The following is a 20,689-nucleotide window of genomic DNA, read 5'->3' on the forward strand; positions in this document are numbered from 1 at the left end:
AAATGTTTTACCTCATTGATATTTAGTCACACTTGATTTTTTTTTTTTAAGGAAATAACATAGTATAGATACTGAAACCACTTCCCCAATCTGAGATTGAAATTCGTGTTTTCTTCTATGTGTCTATTCTTCTACTGGATATATCTGTATTCACAAACAATACATAATTTTTGAGTTGTAAAGAGGTGTGAAAATAATATTTGAATCCTTTTGTGATTTCCTTTCTACACTCACACTATTTTTTTGAAATTTTATGCATGTAGTTTCATCGTTTTAAGTGCAGAAAAGTATTCTTTTCTGTGACTACACCAAATATTAATGTATCATCACACTGATGAACACTTAGGGTATTTCCACTTTTTTTCTCTATTCTAGACGACGTGTTAATGACCACTGGAGTTGGAATTGCTGCATTATTCGGACAGCGCCCCTCCAGCTTTCCCAGATATCAACAAATGGCTTGTAAAAATGGTTGGACAATTAACACTCCAGAAGGATGTTCTGAGTTAGAGATAATGGAAAATAGTAATTTTCTTCTTGATGCTGGTAAATACCCCCGGTAGAAGGGTATTGGGGTAATGCACTACCCCACTTGGGTAATGTATTTATTTTATTTTAGGCAATGTATTTTAGTTTAAAAAAAAGAGCTCAAACTTTTGCACCGCATTTTTCAGATTACTTAAGTATGTTGTATATCACTTGGGATTGATAATGTTCTGTGATTTATCCATGTACCCCACTTTATAGATAAGGTAATGGAGGCTCAGGGAAGTTCTACAACTTGTTTAGTTTGCTCCCTCAGTTTCCTTTTCGGTCATTCCCATCAACCTACCTCACAAAACTACTGGGGATGAAAAATAAGACAATTTGTTTAAAACTCTACAAAATATTAAAGTGATTTTTATATATGTACAATTCATTGGCTGTCTTTTTTCATAGTTATGCTCTTTATATCTCCATCACTCTTTTTACAGAGTAAGAAATAACTAAATATCAAGAAATGTGGGGGAAATACATTCTTACAAAACCTCAAGGTACCATTTCAACTGGTCCTCCCCATGGGCAGAAGTATAGTTTAGCAAATGGTTTACTGCTGGGAGACTTACTCTTTTAATCCTTGATCTAAGCTTTAGTCTAACAGTAATTTAATTCTTAAAGATCAGTAAATACTGGCTCAAATGGGAGAACAAAAAATGGATTCAATACTGAAAGCTTCTGGGTTTCAGATAACGCTCTTCACAGAACTTCCTAGTTTCTAAGAAAGCAAATCCTGGCAGAGTGGAGAGCTCTGGAAATACAATGCCTGGATGCAAAAAAAAAAAAAAAAAAAGCTAGTGTCTTAAAACTGTTAGGAAAAGGCACCCACTGGGGCACCTGGCTGGCTTAGTCAGTAGAGCATGCTACTCTTGATTTCAGGGTCGTCTGTTCGAGCCCCACATTGGACGTGGAGTCTACTTAAAGTAAAAGTAAGTAAAAATAAAACAAAAATAAGGAGAGAAAGAAAGAGAGAAAGAAAGAAAGAAAGAAAGAAAGAAAGAAAGAAAGAAAGAAAGAAAGAAAAAGGGACACGGTGCTAAACACACCCAAGAAACCATTTTTACTGTTTTGAGGGCAGTAAGAGGTACATCAGGTCGGACAGGACACAGCCCTGGTTCCCTGTCATAAAACCCCATGTAATTACCACTACGTGAGTTGAACCAAGAGCCCTTCTGATAGTTCCTTCTTCGTTTCTTTCCTGTGGCATCTCATGCATAAAATTCTCCTGCATCAGTTCAATAATATCATTTTCAGATAGGCCTGACTAGCAAAGGGGCTTGATTTGAAAGTCTGAGACATCTCTGCAAAGCATCAGTTTCCTTGGCCTCAGAGAAGATTTTAGGCAGTGAATGAAAACACCGAGCTCAAGTTCCCCAGATGTTTTTGTTTCAAATATTTTTTTAAAAGTTTATTTATTTATTTTGAGAGAGGGGAGCAGAGAGAGGGAGAGAGCAATCCCAAGCAGTCCCCACACCGACAGCACATAGCCCGATGGGGGGCCGTATCTCACAAACCTCTGAGATCACGACCTGTGCCGAGATCAAGAGTCAGACGCTCAACTGACGGAGCCAGAGGCACCTCTAGTTTCCCAGATGTTAAACAGTTACCATATGACCCAAGAATTCCAGTCCTAGATATGCACTCCAACCAAAACTGGACACCCAAAATCTGTATGTGAATGTTCATAGCAACATTGTTCGTGATAGCTAAAAGATGGAAACAGCCCTAATGTCCATCAGCTGACGCACAGATAAACAAAAGGCTGTGTATCCACACAATAGAATATTATTCAGTCACAAAAAAGAATGAATTACTGATACATGCTACAACATGGGTGAACCTCAAAAACATTAGACCAAGTGAAAGAAACCGGTCACAGAAGACCACATGTCATCTGGATCCATTTATAGGAGATATCCAGAAGAGGCAAATCTGTAGAGACAGAAAGTAGACTAGTAGTTGTCCAGGGCTGGACAGGAGGAGTGACAGCCTATGTGGTTTTTTTTTTTTTTTTTTTTTCTTTTTTTTCAGTGATGAAATCCTCTAAGGGTAGATAGTGGTGATGATTGCACAACTCTGAATATCCTACAAAGAGTGACGGGAAATCAGCCCTAGGCATGCAAGACCACAGAAGCCACTGCCACCACGTAGGATAATTAGGCTTTGGGCTTAAGATCCAGAGAAAATCTTCTGCGGGTCAAAAGTTTTGAACACCTGACATTGAATCCTGTCATCACTTTCAATGCTACCCACTCAAAGACGTGGTAGGCTGTATTTGCTACAGCAGACTCATGGTGATGAAATTCAGATGAAATTTCAGGGCTCAAATATGCGAAAGAAATTTTACTAGTGCTACCAGGTCAGTTATCCTTTGATGCCCAAACAGAGCAGAAGCTGACAAAGCTTCTCTGGAGCACAACCCTGGGACGTAGGACTGACGTCTGGGGGCTCACCCCATCCCCCCAGGAGCCAGCGCGGAACGGACGCTTACGGAAAGAATTCGTAAATGGAATTTGGTAAATTGTCAAAAGCTTCACTTAAGCAATGAAATCCGTGGGGAGGTAAATGATTGAGGGGGGGAAAGCGGGTTCATCAGTCTGGCAACATGGACATTTTTACATTTTTGGGGGTGGGAGACAAATGAGCCACGACAGGAGTCAGGAATTTATATTCCCTGTTGTCCAGTTTTAGATCTGAGAGACCTGCTCTTTCCCCCAGATCAGAGTCGTTAGCTTGATCAACCTACAGCGTCCAAGTCGAAGCACCTGCTGCATAGCCTGAGAGACAGACACTGTGGCCAGGGACGGGGGGGGGGGGGCAGCTCTCCTCACTCTTCCTCCAAGCCCTCCTGTGAATGTTCGTGTCCCTCAAATGGGATTCTGGGGATAGGGATGAAGCAGCAAAGAAAATGGGACTTATTTCCAACCTGTACTTTGAATCAGGAATAAAAGTTGGAAACTTACTGGGGCACCTGGGTGGCTCAGTCAGTTACGAGTCTGACTCTTGGTTTCAGCTCAGGTCATGATCTCATGGTTCAGGAGTTCAAGCTCCACATGGGGCTCTGTGCTGACGGGGTGGAGCCTGCTTGGGATTTTCTCTCTCTCTCTCTCTCTCTCTCTCTCTCTCTCCCTCCCTCCCTCTCTCTCTGCCCTTCCCCTGTTCATATGCTCACTCTCTCTGTCTCTCAAAATAAATAAACACTAATTTTTTTTTAAAAAAGCAGTAAACTTAAAACTGGATGGATGTTGAAAACCATACATCCATCACCAGGTGAATGAATAAACAAGATGTGGTTAGTCCATCCAATGGACTACTGCTTAGCAAAACAGAGGAATAAATGATTGACCCATGCAACACATGGACAGGTCTCAGAAAAACTATGCTAAATGAAAGAAACCAGACACAAAACATTACATGTTGAGTTATTCCATTGATAGGCAGCTCCCATAAAAGGCAAAACTGTAGAGACAGAAAATGGACTGCTGATCACCTGGGGCTATAGGTGCAAGTGAGGATCCCATCGGAACAAGGCACTTGCTGAGGGTGACAAAAAAAGGCTCTGTGATGAATGACCATTACACAATGGTGACTATTGCAAAACAGGATACGTTTACCATCTCATTGAAGTACACACTTAAAATGGATGAATTTTATGATATGTAAAGTATGTCTCAAAAAAGCCATCAACAATTACATGAATGAATGGAAGAACTGTAAAAAGTGGTCAAATTCCTAACAATAGAAAAGAACGATAGGCTGATCCTTTGAGTAGGAGGAGTCAGTTTCAATGAACTGTCTTCGTGGAAGTTAAAAAGGAATGTAGGCAGGAATGAATGAGAAAGAGATGTAAAATAGAAAAGAGGAAAGACAGCATGAGTTCCATCTTCTGTTTCATAGTGGAAATAAAAACATGCCTGTTTCATTGTTTCATTAGCTATGAGTCCAGCTGCTCTCCCAACCCCCAGCTGCCCTGTCATATACATAAAAGCATATGGGTACATTCTGTTACAGTTTTACTTAAATAAAGATAACACCTTTGCTCTGGCATTTTCCCCATTGACCCACCCAATAATGGTACCAATGAAAAAAATAGGTTAAGTCAACTCAACAGAATTTAGCTACAGTGGATGCTGGCTCCATGTGATTATTTATTAGTTAATGAACTGAAATATTTGGGGCCAGTCCTGCATACCAGAATAAAGGCTCCAGTATTTATGTTTCCCAGCTTTTGCAAACAGGGAATTTCACTTGTCTCCAGTCGTATGATACTTTTCCAATTTCCCCACGAGATCGCCAAGAGTGAGAATGGCAATTCAGAGATGAAAACTGTAAATTCTCTCCATTCCTTCAAAAGTGATTTGTCTTGGCTGGAATAACTGAAAGAATTCAAAATGGCAGCAATCCCACCTTTCCGGTTTTCTATCCTTCCCCATTTGAAAACAGATTTCCCACAAACAGGGTGGGCAGAATCTCCAAATACCTGAAAGTATCTACGTATTAATTTTTAGAATTTTGTTTTTTAAAAAGTTATTTTCTACTGAATATAAAGTTGATGTTTTTCTCAGAAAACTTGAAACATATATTTTTTATTCGGGCCTCGAGTCAGAAAGGCACCCAAAATACAGAAAACATACGCACACACTTAAACGGGCACAGGAGAGCAATAATCTCTCACGATCACCAGAAATGATTTCTCTTAGTTGAGGCAACTTTGGCCTTGGACTTTGGCATCTTCGTATGTTGGAAGATGGTTCTATTTCCCCCCCCAAAAAACCACGGAAACACCATCAACAGAGAGCCATTCTTCAGACTGAGTTTCAGGAAGATTCGGTTGAAAATTTAATCACATGGCCAGAGGTAAAGAATGTGTGCGAACAATTTTACCACAAGCTTTGCCCAACAAACACACCATCCTTCCTACTCCGAGATGGCCTCACGTGACACTGGCTGGCAGTGGCATCCACGCCCTGAGCTGCTCGTGGTCACGGACGGATCTTTATGTGGCCATCTTGTCTCACACGGTCTTGCTTTTGAACAGCTGTCCGCAGTGAGGGCAGAACTGTAGCCCCACCAGACTCCCTGGCATTCACGAACACCCAATAAACCTCTCTAGACTCAATGCCGTAGGGACTAGATCATTTTCAGGGCCCGGTGCAAAATGAGAGCGTAGGGCCCCTTGGTCAGAATTTAGGAAGAATTTCAAGACCGTGAGCGCAGAGCTCATACCAAGCGGGAGGTTCTGTGCGACGTTACAGTTCACACACTGGGACCCGCACGGGCCACCACGGGAGGACTTCCACGGCCACGGGGCACTGCGCGTGTTTGGGGCTGCCGCTGAACTGCATCCTCTAACGACAGAAACATCTCCTGGGGAAAGAGGTTCAGTGCCTCCAACAGAAGCCCTGCTGGCCCGGCAGCTTGTTGCTCTGATGTGGTTCAGGCTACAATAAAACTGGCAGTGATGGCTCAGAGCCTGGAGCCTGTTTCCGATTCTGTGTCTCCCTCTCTCTCTGCCCCTCCCCCGTTCATGCTCTGTCTCTCTCTGTCCCAAAAATAAACGTTGAAAAAAAAAAAAAAAAACTGGCAGCATCGGTGGGGGGTGGGGGGGGGGGTTGGTGAGAGAGACTCCCCCTGTAAGGACCCCTCCCCGGAGGATGCCCGTCACTCCTTCCCCAATATTTACTGAGGCACCACCCAGGGGAGTGGAAACGCCCAATGGCATCCAGGAGCTGGCTACACAGTAGGGAAGGAGGAGGAGAGAAATTTAAATGCTAGCAGCTACCCTCCCAAAATGCAGTGTGTTTTTAGAATAAAAAGTGAGGGCGGGCAGGGCAGTGAGGAGGTCAGGACGGTTTTCCTAGAGGGCACACCTCAGCGGTCACTTTGCCCCAGCAGGGCTCACTGTCCCACTTCTGCACTCCGGGTCTGTCCCATCTGCCTGCTGCCCTCCCTTCCCCCTCCCCCAGTTGACTTGCCCGGCGTGTGGTCATCTTTCCAAACCCTGCCCTAGCCTGTACCACCCAGCTGCCCTCCCCCAAACCGAGACATGCCCTTTCCCCTGCCTTCTCAGGGTCCCCTCTATCTTCGCTGTGAAGTTCAGGATTCAAGAACTTAACCCTTGCGTGGTAACGATTACTTACTGCCTGGGGAAGTGATGTAAAAGGTTCAGCACAGGCCGTGTGACATCAATAAATGTTTTCCTTTGTGTATCTGTCTGCCGTCCTACAGCCTGAATTCCTCAGGAGCAAAAGTGCTTTCGTCTGTATCCACGGTGTCCAGCGCGTGGGCCTGGCCGTGGCAGGTGCTTAGCAAAGATTCATAACGTGAATGACTTCAGTGGTCAGTCACATCCACCACACTGGTCCAGACAAACACCCTGCTCACCGCGTATGAATAACCTGACACAATGTCAGTGGAATGGAGCTGAGACACAGCACCCAGACCGGGGCATCCTCGTTAGCGAAGCAGCCTTCATACAGGCAGGTGGGGCATTTTACTTTCCATCGCTCCAGCTGATAATGTAATGCCACCAAGCTGTATTTGACGTGGGAAAACTCCGTCATGTAACTCTAGCTCCATCCTAGGAACATATGTCGGTCAGAGACGATAGAACCTTCCCGACTCTTTCTGCTATGACTCTCTACCACCACCATTAAAGTGAAATCCAAGAGGCGCTGGGCAAAACACAAGGCGAACCAAAATCAGGGATGAGGGGATTTCCTGCAACTGGTTTCATCTGCTTTATTCCTTTTGGTTTAGTTACGAAGTAGGCTCTGAGCTCCTTGCTGCGCTCTTGTAACACGGAACCTTGCAGACTGAGTATCTGAAGAGGCTGTGTCATGGAAAGTTATCAGCCTTAACACCAGGGCAGGGACTCAAGAGCCAAAGACCTGCTTTGCCTTTATGGGCTCCACGACCCCGGGCAGATTACTTAACCTCAGTTTCCTCATCGGTAAGATGGAGATAGTAGGTCCTACTTCACGGGCTCATGGTGAAGATTAGCTGTTTCTGGAACCCTGCCTGGCACATGATAACCATAAATGTGGCTATCATCATCATCCCCATTGCTTGTCTCCTGGTTCTGGTTTCTGTTTGTCCAGTCACTGTCTTACTAGCCACCCCCTTTCTGTCACACGGTTCCTGTTCTCCCAGCCCCTCAGAATCACCTAGAAAACATTTTTTTTTTTTTTTTTAATCGAGGAACCAGAGACTCAAGCAGCTGGTCCAAGGCAGGCAATTCTAACAGGCAGGCAAGGTTGAGAACGTGGGCAAGGCTCTGCCACGGAGGCCCGGGGACGGAAATAAGGGAGTGAGATGTAGCTGGCTGGAGCCACGTCTTCCCTCCGTGCCATCTGTGGCTGCGTCCCCAACTCTGCCTCTGCATCAAAGACCAAGCATGCCAGGTCAGCAGGCCAGCTCCACGGAGGCTCACCCTTTCTTCCTTTGATTCCTTTCCTTCCATTGGAGTCTGAGGTGAGAAGGAGACTGAGAACAGGGAGCAGACGCTCCCGGAGACTCCATCTGGACCTGGATGGCCAGCTCAGAGCTCGGCTTCCACGCAGGAGGGCTACGGCCCACGGGCAGGCAGCTGGCCACCGGGACTTTACGTGTAGCCATCAGCTTCGCCACCCATGTGAACCAGGGACAGCTTTTTTTTTAGTGAAAATAATTTTCGGCAAAGCTAAAATTTAGAACTAAAGCTGACAAAACCGTTCTTTGTTTTTGATGGCAACTTCTCTTCCACTGGCATCTGGACTCTCTTCCCTTAGTAAAGGGAGTAGGTTAGATACCACGCCAACGGCTCAGGACCTCGATTCTGCCGGACGTGAGTGTGTCTCAACCATGGACGATTTAAAAAAAAATTTTTTTAATGTTTATTTATTTTTAAGAGAGAGAGAGAGACAAAGTGTGAGCTGGGGAGGGGCAGAGAGAGAGGGAGACACAGAATCGGAAGCAGGCTCCAGGCTCTGAGCCATCAGCCCAGAGCCCGACGTGGGGCTCGAACCCACAAACTGTGAGATCATGACCTGAGCCGAAGTCGGACGCTTAACCGACTGAGCCACCCAGATGCCCCCGGACAAGTTTTTTCAGTCGACCATTCCTTCTTTTCCTACCTTGCTATCGTGGTTGCTTTTTCACAATTTACGCAGGCAAACAGGTAACCACCCTTGTTAAGCCAGTAACTTCGGTATTATACACGCCGTGCCAGTAGGTTCAGGGTAAAATCAGATCTGGCCTCATAAAGTACATAGGCTTTTGACAATAATTATTTCCCACTACAGATTTGGGGCTGGCTCCACATGGTCGAATCCGTCCCCAAGTAGATAGTCTACCATCTCCTAAATGGAATGCACTTTGGCAGACTTGCTCGTTTTAAACTAAATTAGATAATAAACCCCCTGTGGTCACAGAGGACCTTTTCTCTACTTTCAACAGGCTCCACACCATAATGCCGATCGCACCATCCTGTGTCACACAAATATGCAAATATACATTGCACTGGAATACGTGGTAAGACTTCTTATGTGCAGACATCACAGCAGCCTAATAATTTCACAGCATTATTCACATTTTCAGTGAAATGTTGGGCCAAGTGACACAGCGTATCTATGCTTAAGAATATGGTTTTATTTACTTAAGTAATCTCTACAACCAATGTGGGGCTTGAGCTCCTGACCCTGAGATCAAGAGTCACACGCCCTACCAACCAAGCCAGGCAGGTGGCCTAATAACATGGTTTTAAGAAGAGTACGGACACACACACACACACACACACACACACACACACGAGGTCGACCCTTCTTCCTTATTATTCTCGAATATACCAAATAAAACATGGTTTGCTTATGCCTGGGCAAAGTCCACAGTTCAGATTTTTTTTTTTTTTTCCTCCAACAAAGTTTAACTGGAAAGGGAAAAAAAAGTGGTTTATTGAGGGTAGTTAGGCGTCGGGTTCTCCTCCTTCCCTCTATTACAACAAGGTCTATCCAGCCTTCTTATTTACACAGGAGGTTTGACTTAGGTTATTTTTCTCCCCACTGGAGAGCGTGGAGTAATGGGTACCTTTATGACAGTTTGTTGGGATTAGAATCGGCAAATTTTACTTGCCTGTTTCGTCCAAATTTCAAAAGATAATCCCAATGAAAGAAATACTTATGAGGACGGGAAGTAGTGTATCATAAACTGACAATAAGATAAAAGATAGCTGCAGGCAGTAGGAGTTAAAGTAACTCCTTATTCGAGAGATAGTCAAGGCAATGGGAGAGGAAGAGACATCAGAAAGAACAGAACAAGGCACTGTGCTAATCCAGAGATGGGGTTATTCCAGAAGGGAGGAAAGTCCAAAAAGGTGGGTGGTGGGTGACCAGAGCCAAAAAGAGACCCAAGCAACCCCCCATCAGTTATACCATCAGGAACAGAGAGAGGAGAAAACAGAGTCAAGGCAGGCCAGTTCTCAGAGATGACTCAAACCCTGCTTCCCCCCACCCCATCCCATCGCCAAGACTCCTCATTTAGTGACAGTGGTAAAGAGGAAAGGCATTGGAAGGGACAGCACAATAAATCGACTCTTCCTTCCCACAAAGTCACTTAGAGATCATCCAACTCAGCACTCTAGAAGTTTCTGCAGAAATGTTCCCTTTAGCAGAGGAAGCTAACTCCAAAAGGTCTGGAGCTATGGCCTAAAGCCATCCAAACAATCAAGCGTGTTTTGTCTTAAAAGTTCATGTAAATGTTGTGTGTTCTATCATGGCATATCCATCTTTGTTTTCTTTTTTAAAGTAAAATAAATTTTAGACCTTTCCGCAAAACGGATGCTTGGGTGACCTGGGCCCAGTCTCTCCCGCAGCTCCGCACAATTTCTGGCACACTCCCCAGTATGACCCCAACCTGTGGGTGGTTGAAGACGTTTGTGTCTACGCCTGGACTCCTCCCTGACCAGACTGAGAAATGAGGACACAGGACATGTGAGGCTACCTCCCAGGGCCAGGGACAGTACCCACCAAGAGACAGCTCCTAGTTTCAAGAAGCCCAAGGTCCCACTGAAAGGAAGCAGGTGGCTAGGACTGGGCCCCCAACCCAGGCTTTGCTACCCTGCCCTGGTCCTCCCTTGTGCCATGCTGCTTCTCATTGTCCCGAAAAGACCCCCAGTCTCTGTGGCCCAGCATAAGTGTCTAGGGAAGGAGGCGGGACAGTCACCAGATTCTCGCTAATGAAATATTCCTGTGGCCTTTGACAAGGACTGGACACCTTGACTCCCCACCTGCTAATCCTCTCCCTCCCCAGAGAGGCAGGCAGGGTGTGCCACATAGCATAACCGTTCTTGGGAAATTGCAACTCAACGCTTGCCCAACACCCACAGGGAACAACTAGATCCCAGCCTGGCTAAGCACATGTTCAAGACAGGTACATCTTCTCTGGGGAACCAGGCCGGAGGGGAAGCTGTTAAGACCAGACTGTCTTAAAGACAAATCACAGATTCAACCATTTGAGAAGACAGAAGGAGTGGAAGAAGGGGAGGGGGGATGAAATCTCAATCTAGCTAAAATTGGACCCAATATAAATAATTAAAACAATCAGGCACATTTAAAATATCTCCGCAGTCCTTTCTCCCTGTTTCCCCTACTTAAACTTTAACCCTATTATTCTGCTAGAAATGGAGGCCAAATGAGGATTTTAGTGACACCACAGAACTTTCATTAGATTATTTGGTCTTAAGTAACTTCTTAAATTTCCACATGATTCAGGGGTTAAGATGTAGAATTTCTGCTCATTTTGAAGCTATGGAAGGTCCTTCAACCCTGAAAGAAGATCCAGGGAAGTTATGGGAGAGAGCACATCATGCAAGCGTATGCAATGCTTTCAGAGTCTGTCTTATCCCCACGGGCAGACTCGGTCTGGTTCATCTCTGTACCTTCAGTGCTTGGCCAACCATAGGCTGGATACAAGGGTTCAGGAAGCAATGCTGTGAGAAGGTTCTGGAATTGTGTGGGAGTTTGGAAGAATAGACCCCCCCCCCCGCCCCCCGCCCATCTTTCTGGTCCTGGAAGGAAGAAGGGAAGAGAAGGGCAGACACAACACCTGGACAGACTAGACGCCTAGCGTTGCTGGCACCGGGCTGGAGAGCTGCTGGGGAGCCGTTAGGGAGCCTTGGGGATGCCAAGGCGGGGTGGGGTGGGGGGTTACCTGAAGTAGGAGCTGGTCCCAGGACCAGCAATAAAAGTGACCCTCTGGCTTCAGTGAGAAGGCAGGAGAGGCTTGAAATGCCTACAGAATTGGAGGTGGGTACTAAGAGGCAAATAAAAAGAGGGAGACCTGGGTGGGCAGCACACTGGTTGGCCTAGAAACTGGGAATCCCAGCAGTAAATCCCAGCAGACTCACCAGAAGTCAGGAATACTGAGCGGTTCTCACAACTCTTTCCTTACATATGTTAGTCCATCCCACCGGGACTGGGGAGTGGGTTGTTTCACCCCAAGTTTAGCCCCCCTGCCCACCCCGGGCTCAGCCAGCTGAGCGGTAGGGGCGACCTAAATGGAATCCTGGGCAGGGGGCCACATTTGATTATTTTGTGGTTACACCTGTGTTCTTATTATCTTTCAATTCCTATCAATTGATTTAAATGAACGAATTGCCCCTTTGGTTGGGGCCATTGTTATAAAGCCGGTGAGTGCAAGTTAGTCCTGAGAGATGAGTTCTCTTAGATCACCAGCCAGCTAACCGGGTTTCTGAGTGTCAGATGTAAGAGTTCCCTAGAGTTCCCAATGGCAGGTAACTCCGCCCTGCCAGAGTACATTTAACAAAGTCTGGAATGTTTCTGGCTGTCACTCCTGGGGTGGGGAGGTGACTACTGGCATGCAAACATCCCACAACGCACAGCAAGGCCCCACAAGGAATGACTTGGCTCAAAATGTCAACAGCGCCCAGGTTGAGAATTTGTCCTCAAGGAAAGTCAGCCTGGGAAGTCCTGGCGGGGGCCATCTGACCCCTGACTCCTTGCGCCCACCTTTCTCTAGGCTACAGTACCCATTCAATGCCAGACCCTGCTCTGTGCAAGAAACAGTGCTAACAGTTAGAAAACCCCGGTCCACCAGGAAGCACCCAGTGCAGTCATTAGGATAGAACCATAAAGGGGCGCCTGGGTGGCTCAGTGGGTTAAGCATCTGACTCTTGATCTCGGCTCGGGTCACGATCTCACAGTTCATGTGTTTGAGCCCCACATCGGGCTCTGTGCTGACAGTGCAGAGCCTGCTTGGGATTCTCTCTCTCTCCCTCTGTCTGTACCTCCCCTACTCATGCTCTCTCTCTCTCTCTCTCAAAATAAATAAATAAACTTAAAAAAAACTGGAAAAAAAATAAAAAGGATAGAACCATAAAGACTGAATTGTCATATAACGTAATGGCATCTCGAGGGAGTTTTCTAAAGCACGGATGATGGGATGGAGGAAAACAGAGGACAGGAGTTTGAGAGATAGACCCAAAGGGTGGTGCACATTTGGGGAAAGAAGCTGTCGCCATATCTCCATGCAACCTGCCCTTCCCCGCCGCAGAAGAAAGAAAAGAGGGGGGCGTGAGCTGGTCCCAGTAGGAAGGTCCGGGGACTGCACTGATTGTGTGCTGAGAGTGGCAGCATTCTGGGAAGAAGCACTTGGTACGGACAGACTCTTTAAAATTTCATCAGCCTGGGTTAACCTCTGCCCACAGAGAGGTGACAGCTCACGAGGGAGCCGATGGAGATGGGAAAAAGGCCAAATTTCCCTCCCCATTTTCACCAGGTCTTATTTCAAAGTTTGTCTGAGATCAGCACAGGCAATGTCTTCCCAGATGACACTCTGCCTTTACACTCGGTGATAGATTTGTTGGCAGTCAACAGCAGAAAAGAGAGTCGGACTCTCCACCCACAGCCTTGGGAGCCTTTCAAGAAGCCACCACAGGTGTCCTTAAGAGCAATTTCTAAGCAAAGCTCAACCCTTGGTTAAAAATGTGTTTTGAGAACAGTTCCTATTTAATTTGATGTGATGCCTTGCACTGTCATTCAGATATTTTAGCAACAGGGCCCTTCCCCTTCCCCACCAGATCACTTCCCTGGCTAAACCAGAACAGCCAAGCTCCTTGAAAACCACAGTAGCGTGTCTTACACATTCTGCTACTGGTTTTTCCCCAAGTTCAAAACCACTGCTGTCTCTTCCAGTATTTCTGCAGCTCCCAAAAACTAAGATGAAAGGGATACAGGGGAAGGCCTGCATGGTGGAGATCTGATGATTATGTCAGGAATGTTTGCTGCGTGTCTGTTCAGTATGCAGCACCGCGCTGGCCCTGGGCACAGACAGATGGATACAATGCCAACCAACCATACGGAGGGCACAGTGGTTCCAAGCTGGGCTCGGGAAAGCTATGGTCTTGGTTCAAATCTTAGCTCTGTTACTTATTATGAAACCAGGTGAATAACTCACTAATCTTTGCCTTCTATATCTGTAAAATGGAAAGTAAGAAAACTTTTACCTGCTTGGTTTGTTATAAGGATCAAGCGAATTGATACATGGGAGGTCTCTGTAATAGACACAGGAAGTCCTCGTGAAGGCGGGCTATAAGCGTTCTCAGAGAGCCTACAGGTTGGCTGGTCACCTCAACATCTCTGATGGCTTCTGCAAGCTACCTGTCATCCCCCAGACTGAACAATAACCTTCTGCAGAAATTTTAGTGATCAGCTTCAGACTCCTAAGAAGTCCAAAATGTGGCCTCTTCTCTTGTAGGAGCCCACATAGAAATGACCATGAAATAGCTACTATGTACAACCCAAATTCAGAAGGGAGAGATCTATGCCAACCAGAATTATCTGGAACTCTGCAACAACTTCATGCTGGAGGAAGAAGCTGACCTCATATGAGATCAAAATAACTAAGAAGGGGAACTTGCTAAATGTTTTCTCTGAAGGTCTGACAAGCAGAGGAGGGTGGTGTTCCAGAAGAACTTTTTTAGGTTGCCCATATAAATTCCATGATGAAGGTAGGAAATCAAGTGGGCACAAAACAATTCTAAGAGGAGCTTCATGACCTCAGGAAATATAAACAGGAGTACTCCAACAAAGTTTTAACATTCTGTATTTTGGATATTTAGATTTAAGGTGTTGAAACCTAAATCTAGGTTTTGTAGGAAGGAGACATAGATTTGCAATGTGTTATGGGAAACCTAGCTCTAAATGACAAGAGGCTCTCTGGTAAACCACTGGGCATATAATTTTGATGAAGGGGGGAGTTTCTCTTTTAAAAACGCTATACATTGAGTGCATCTGGAGGGAGCTATAGTCCCATGGAAGTCTACAAGTAACTCGCTATGAGGGAACTTTGAGAGATTAAGGCTCAGCTTGTACTTTTCAGAAAGAGAACATGTAAGTCTTCTGGACTCTATTCCTCTATGGCTCCTGGGTCAGAAATCCTACCTCTTCCCGTTTCATTAATCAACAAATGTTTACTGACACCAGCCATAAGCTCAACCAGTGTGAAAGATACAAGAAAACTTTAACATGGACAATGGTCAACAGCTAACCACTCTTTCATTCTCTGCCCAGCACAATCTATGTATAAATTTGTTCAATGAAACAAGAATGCAGCACCATTAGCCAATAAATGCATCGCTCAAAGATAACACCCTCTGGTTTAAGGGGCTGTTTCCACATTTCTCTCCCTGTTAGTTCCTGAGCTTATTTAGGAAAGAAATAGTTTCCTACTTATTGCTATATCCATCATTTACAGTGCCTGACACATGATAGTCAATATCATTTGTTGAGTGAGTGAGTAATGGACGGGTGGATGGATGATGTAAGCATGAATGTACAAAGGGATGAATGAAGGGTGACTGAAAAGTAGGATTTAGGATCAAAGGAAGAAGTGGAACAAACCCAACTAGAGTAACAAAATGAAGACAAAATCAAAAACAGGTAGAAAATCTTTGGTGGAACAAGAGTGTGTCTTGAAAAGTGGAGGAGACATAGGTTAGACAGATCATCCCATGATAATGCTCACCAAAAATTGCTCTTGTTTTAAGATATTTCCTCTTACTCAGTCATTAGAAGAAAATGGAGATCAGCCAGTCACATTACCTCCCTGGAAAAGGCTTCAGATATTTGAAAACTGTGGCCGTTTACTCTGTATCCAGTTTTGCTCACAGTTGTGTCCATAGCACTTGACAGACAATAGATGCACAATGCATATCGTTAAAAGAACGAGTTCCTGATTTGAGCTTGCTCTTTCCCACAGCCTTAGCCGTGGTCTTCCCTGGTCCATACATTAAGCCAAATTTCAGAGTTCCAAAACTTGATTTCCAAACTGATTCTGTCTTGGACGAAGACTACTGAATTAGAGTTGCCCACGCTCTGGGTAGTGTTGGATGATTACTGAGCAGGCTTGATCACATAGGTCTCTCTACACATTTAGGTATTAAAAACCATTTAGAACTGTGAATGTAGAGTCTTCACATAACTCGTCAGACCTCCTTTTGAGAATACGGCAGACTGCACAAAATGTAGTTAAGTTGGCCCCGCACTCATCTGACCATCCCACAATTCAAAGCGATGGCAATGGTAGGTATTATTAGGATGATGTCACAGGGGCATGTGGGGCTCCCTGTCCCAAATCTCTTACTTGATTGAAGCCTGGCCTTCACTTCTTGAGCTTCAACTCAACAATCATTGGATGAGGTATGATTCCACCACCTACTCACATCATCTTTCTTCTACCAGTCTTTCTTGCTCTGGTTTAGACAAAATTCTGCCCCTGAATCTATATCCACCAGCACAGGGTATACCTGCTCTATTTCCACACTAAAGACGGACTTCTCCCCACTTGGGACGAGAACTGAGAACCATCTCCTACCACCCACCCCTGTTAGCTGGGACAACATTGCCTTATTCCCCTTGACTTGTCTGTCTCTTCTCCTTCCAACCGCCACATCCTCTTCCCGGTCATAATCTTCTCAGACTAACCACGTCTGCTCTCTCTCACCTCCCTCCTGCCTGGTCTCCTGCCCTCCAGCCCTGTGCACGTCCGCACACGTCATTCACACCTGTTTGGTTTTAACTTGGGTTTTTAACTTGATTTTGAACTTTTAACTTGATTTTTAACTTGGGAGCCCAGACCACAACTTCTCTTTTCTTCGCAGTTTCACGGCACCCAGTTCAGAGCCTTGGAGTGAGGCCCCCACTCAGTGGCAACTGACGCCAATGTCAAAAGGTCTTTCCTTGGAACCAACCAACTCTATTCAGCCTCTTTCATGGCGTCCTGAATTTGCTTTGCTCTATAGCCTCCCTGACCTTCCCCAGGTCAGGGCTATTATTATGTTTTTAAGCTCTGCTCAGGGTCCATTTATAGGACGGTATTTATTTATTTATTTCTGGCTGTGCTTCCCAACGATTCTTGCCCTCTGAACTCCATGCCGGAAGGCTTTTTGTTGTGAAACTGCTAGGTCTGGAAACTCCAGAGCGCCCCCCCCCCCCAATCACAGACTTTGACTCACACACCATCCATCTGCTTTGCGGGGTCAAGGGGTAAATCTACATCCCCGAGGACCATTTTCAGACTAGGAAAACAGTAACTTAGCAAGACTGCTTTCCACGCTCTTTGCAAGCATCGGAAAACCCACAACTCAAGTGCTCCGGTGTGCCAACGGGCGCTTTTCAAAGCGAGAGGCAGATTTTTTCAATGACGCTTTGCTTTGTTTTTTGCTCTTTAACTAGTTCTCTTGGCTTTAACTCCATTTGGTTCTGGCTAGCCTCGTGCCATACCATGCAATCCTCATTTTCAGGTCCCTTTTGTATCTGAAATACTTGAGACCTCTTGCATTATAGTAAGTTTTAGAAGTCCCAGATAATAGCATGTTTAGGTCAGGATCTCTGCAAACAGAACCTCGTTAAAACCACCCCTTTTTTCTGCTTCCATGCTGAGGGGTTAGCCTGAGGTTTCTGAGTAATGTTTTTGGTTTCAAGAACGAGAAGGGACTCGGAGGGCTGAGCGACCTTCTCAAGTCTTTATTTAAAATTACAGATCATTTTAAGAATCGAGGATGAGACGACTATTGATCTATCTTATAAAGGCTAACTTGTAATTCGGGATATGCCCATTAAGAAAATAGTGTCTGTTATCAGATATTTCCTCACACTTACTGAATAAAAGACTCTCACCTGTTAACAGGCCCATTTGGACTGTCTTTCTAGCAGACATGTCCTTGATTCTAATCATATTTAACTTTGCTTATTACCAGAGAGATGATACTTTTCTCTTGTATTCTATACTTTTCCTGAAAATCAATTCTTTTTCTCCCCGTAAAGGATGCGAAGATTCAGTAGCTTTAACTTAGGACTTTTTTTTTTTTTTATTTTTTTTCAACGTTTTTTTATTTATTTTTGGGACAGAGAGAGACAGAGCATGAACGGGGGAGGGGCAGAGAGAGAGGGAGACACAGAATCGGAAACAGGCTCCAGGCTCTGAGCCATCAGCCCAGAGCCCGACGCGGGGCTCGAACTCACGGACCGCGAGATCGTGACCTGGCTGAAGTCGGACGCTTAACCGACTGCGCCACCCAGGCGCCCCTAGTAGCTTTAACTTAGGACTTTGATCCTTGCCCACCTACACACACACACACACACTTTCTCCCTCCTCTCGGGATACTTTTCTCCAACTGCAGACGCTTGCCTCATAATCATAGATGGGCTAATGCTTTCCCGGTTTTGAAAACGAGAAGGTCTACAGATCCTGACCTTAATGAGAGCGGATGGCACAGGTGATCCACATAAGGAAGATGTGCAAAGAAAAACAAAAACAAAAACAAAAACATCCAGAGAATCCTGCTAGTAGTTACCTTTTGTCACCCACTCGTACTTGCTGAACTTAGGTTTTGTGCTGAGTAAGTTCAGGCTAGAGCAAAGAACCCTCTTTTGCATATTTGGGCGATGGGGCACACCTGGGCAGATAATAACGTACCCATCAGCGCTGGTCCTCAAGCACCCTCTAAAACTTTTCTCAAGGACCTCACCTCCTATAAAGAAGTGCATGCTCGCCCCTTGCTTAGGCTGCTCACGGCATTAACACCACGTCTAGAAAACTGTCTTCGTTTCCTAAAACAGACCAGAAACGGAGGACTCGCATAAACACAGAACCCTTCCTTCCATAATTCCTAGATATGACGGAGAAATTCATAGGCCAAAAATTAAGTAAATAAAGAGGTAATCCCAAATGCCTGTTTCCTTGACAACACCCCTCCCCCAGCCCTCCTCCGATAGGGAAAAACCAAAATGAAAGTGAGGAGGGGGTAGCCACAAAGCCGTGCTGGATCTTGGCAAGCGGAGCCCATAACCGGGTCCGGAAAGCAGCAAACTCGGAATGAAATACAAATAAATCAATTTATATCGGGGGCTGCCTTTTGTGGAGTAATTTTTTTTTGTGTGGTTGCCATAGAAACGCCAGGGACGGAAGAACGTGTTGCATGACACAGGAGACCGATCTGTAACAGGAACCTTCTCCCCAGCTTCATCTATCGCAGAGAAAAGGCTTTGGCCCAAGGGGAGGGGGCCGCAGGGGGAGGGGGGCGGGGAGGAAGCCCTGAACGGCAGCTCGAAATCACCACCGGGAAACGAACGCTCGCCCAGCTGAGCACAAAGGAAGGGTCCTTTTGTGGCTGCAGAGCCCCCGTGCCTTCCAGGCTCTGCCCCTCCACGTCCCCACTGGAGCCTGACTTCCTTCTCCACCTTCCACGCTTCCTCGTTCTGTACCTACCCCTTCCAGAGGTTTTAGTGAGGTCCAGCCCCGCAGAGGATAACAGTGAGACACAGACACTCACACACAAACATCCGCCACGCCCAGAGGTGAAGTCGCCTGGAAATCGCACGAACGGCACATACCTCCTTGCTGGCGGCCCCTGGCACATGGGCTTGGGAACCAGAAACTGAAAGGGAGCAGGCTGGGGTGCAGAAATTGCCACTAGTTTATAGGAGCTGTAAGTCAGCCAACACTGGAAAGAAAAAAGCGAGACTCCACCCATGGGGTGGACCCTTCGGGAAAAAAAAAAAAAAGTGGTCCTCAGCTGACGTCTCTCCCCACCCCATGTCACTTCCTTTTAAAGCTACAATTTAGCAGTTACGGGGAGGGAAGCTACGAGCCGGTGTAACATGAGTCACTCCCTTCCCCTTGCAATTAGTGTAAGGAAGTGCCTCCTCGGTCGGCTTCGCGTTCCAAAGCCTCCGGCTCGGGGAACCTGCCGAATCCGAAACAAAGCCCGCTAGGTGGCCCTTCTCTTCCTGCCGCGGCTCCCACGCCCTGTTGCATCCCCGGGGCCCCGAGGGCTCCTGCAGGCTCGGCCCGGACGCACTCCGGCCCCGTCCGCGCGGCGACCTGGAAACGGTCCCAAAGGGGCTCGCGGGTCGCTCGGCGGGTCTGCTGGGGGGTCGGGGCGGGGGGGAGGGGGTGGGAGAGATGCCCGCGCTCTCCGATCCCCCCCCCCCCCGCCCTCGCTGCTACGCCCGGGGCTGCGGGGAGATCGCTCTCCACCCACCGGCGCCCCGAAGCACCTTCAAGGAAATAATGCCGGAAAGTCCAAGTGATCGCAGACGTTCCGAACTGGGAAACAGAAGCTCTGGGGTCGGTGTGTTTTCTCCCCGCCGGGGTCGATTACCACGCACACGCGCGCGCGCGCACACACACGCACGTGGCATTTGCACCCAGTGTGTTGGAGTGGGTCTGGGCACACCTTTAGAATCAAACGCTGTCATCACAACTTTAAAAAGAGTTTCAACAGCAACTCTGCAAATACCGCGTCTCCAACATGCCCACAGCATGATTTCAACCTCCAAATAGTTAAGATGTATGCCCTTCAAATGTCCACTATTAGAACCATACTCACAAATAACACTGGAGCCTTTGCCTACGACCCCTGTGTTCACCCCATTCTTTAGATGTTGACAGCCCACGGGGAAGAATGGAATGCTCGCGAATAACTAGACCACACTGTAGAACTACTAAGACCTACAGATTGCTAAAACCGAACGAAACCAGACCAAAACCCGAGCAAAACAGTGCGCCATGAGAGCAGAGATAGAGAGCAGAGAAAGAGCTCTGCTCCGTTATGGTGGGAGAGAAGGGGGCATCCGCAATTGACAAAGGGGGGTTT

The 20,689-nt window shown here is 46.4% G+C and overlaps 1 protein-coding gene across 7 annotated transcripts in view; it reads right to left on the minus strand.

Moving 5' to 3' along the window:
* AGPAT4 (1-acylglycerol-3-phosphate O-acyltransferase 4) overlaps nucleotides 1-19,559 on the minus strand; it is a 128,295-nt gene extending 108,736 nt beyond the window's left edge. For 2 of the 7 annotated variants that reach the window (XM_045500227.1, XM_045500225.1), the window contains exon 1: nucleotides 19,425-19,559. Coding sequence is in view for 4 of the 7 variants with exons in the window: in XM_045500223.1 (XP_045356179.1) it covers nucleotides 19,364-19,450 (87 nt within the window). In the remaining 3 variants the exon portion in view is untranslated. Of the gene's footprint in view, nucleotides 1-19,299 lie in introns of all 7 variants that reach the window. The other 5 variants (XM_045500223.1, XM_045500224.1, XM_045500222.1 and 2 more) reach the window with 3 other exon arrangements.
* Between the last annotated feature and the right edge of the window lie 1,130 nt (nucleotides 19,560-20,689).

Source organism: Leopardus geoffroyi, chromosome B2, assembly GCF_018350155.1.
Source record: "Leopardus geoffroyi isolate Oge1 chromosome B2, O.geoffroyi_Oge1_pat1.0, whole genome shotgun sequence".
Taxonomy (NCBI): domain Eukaryota; kingdom Metazoa; phylum Chordata; class Mammalia; order Carnivora; family Felidae; genus Leopardus; species Leopardus geoffroyi.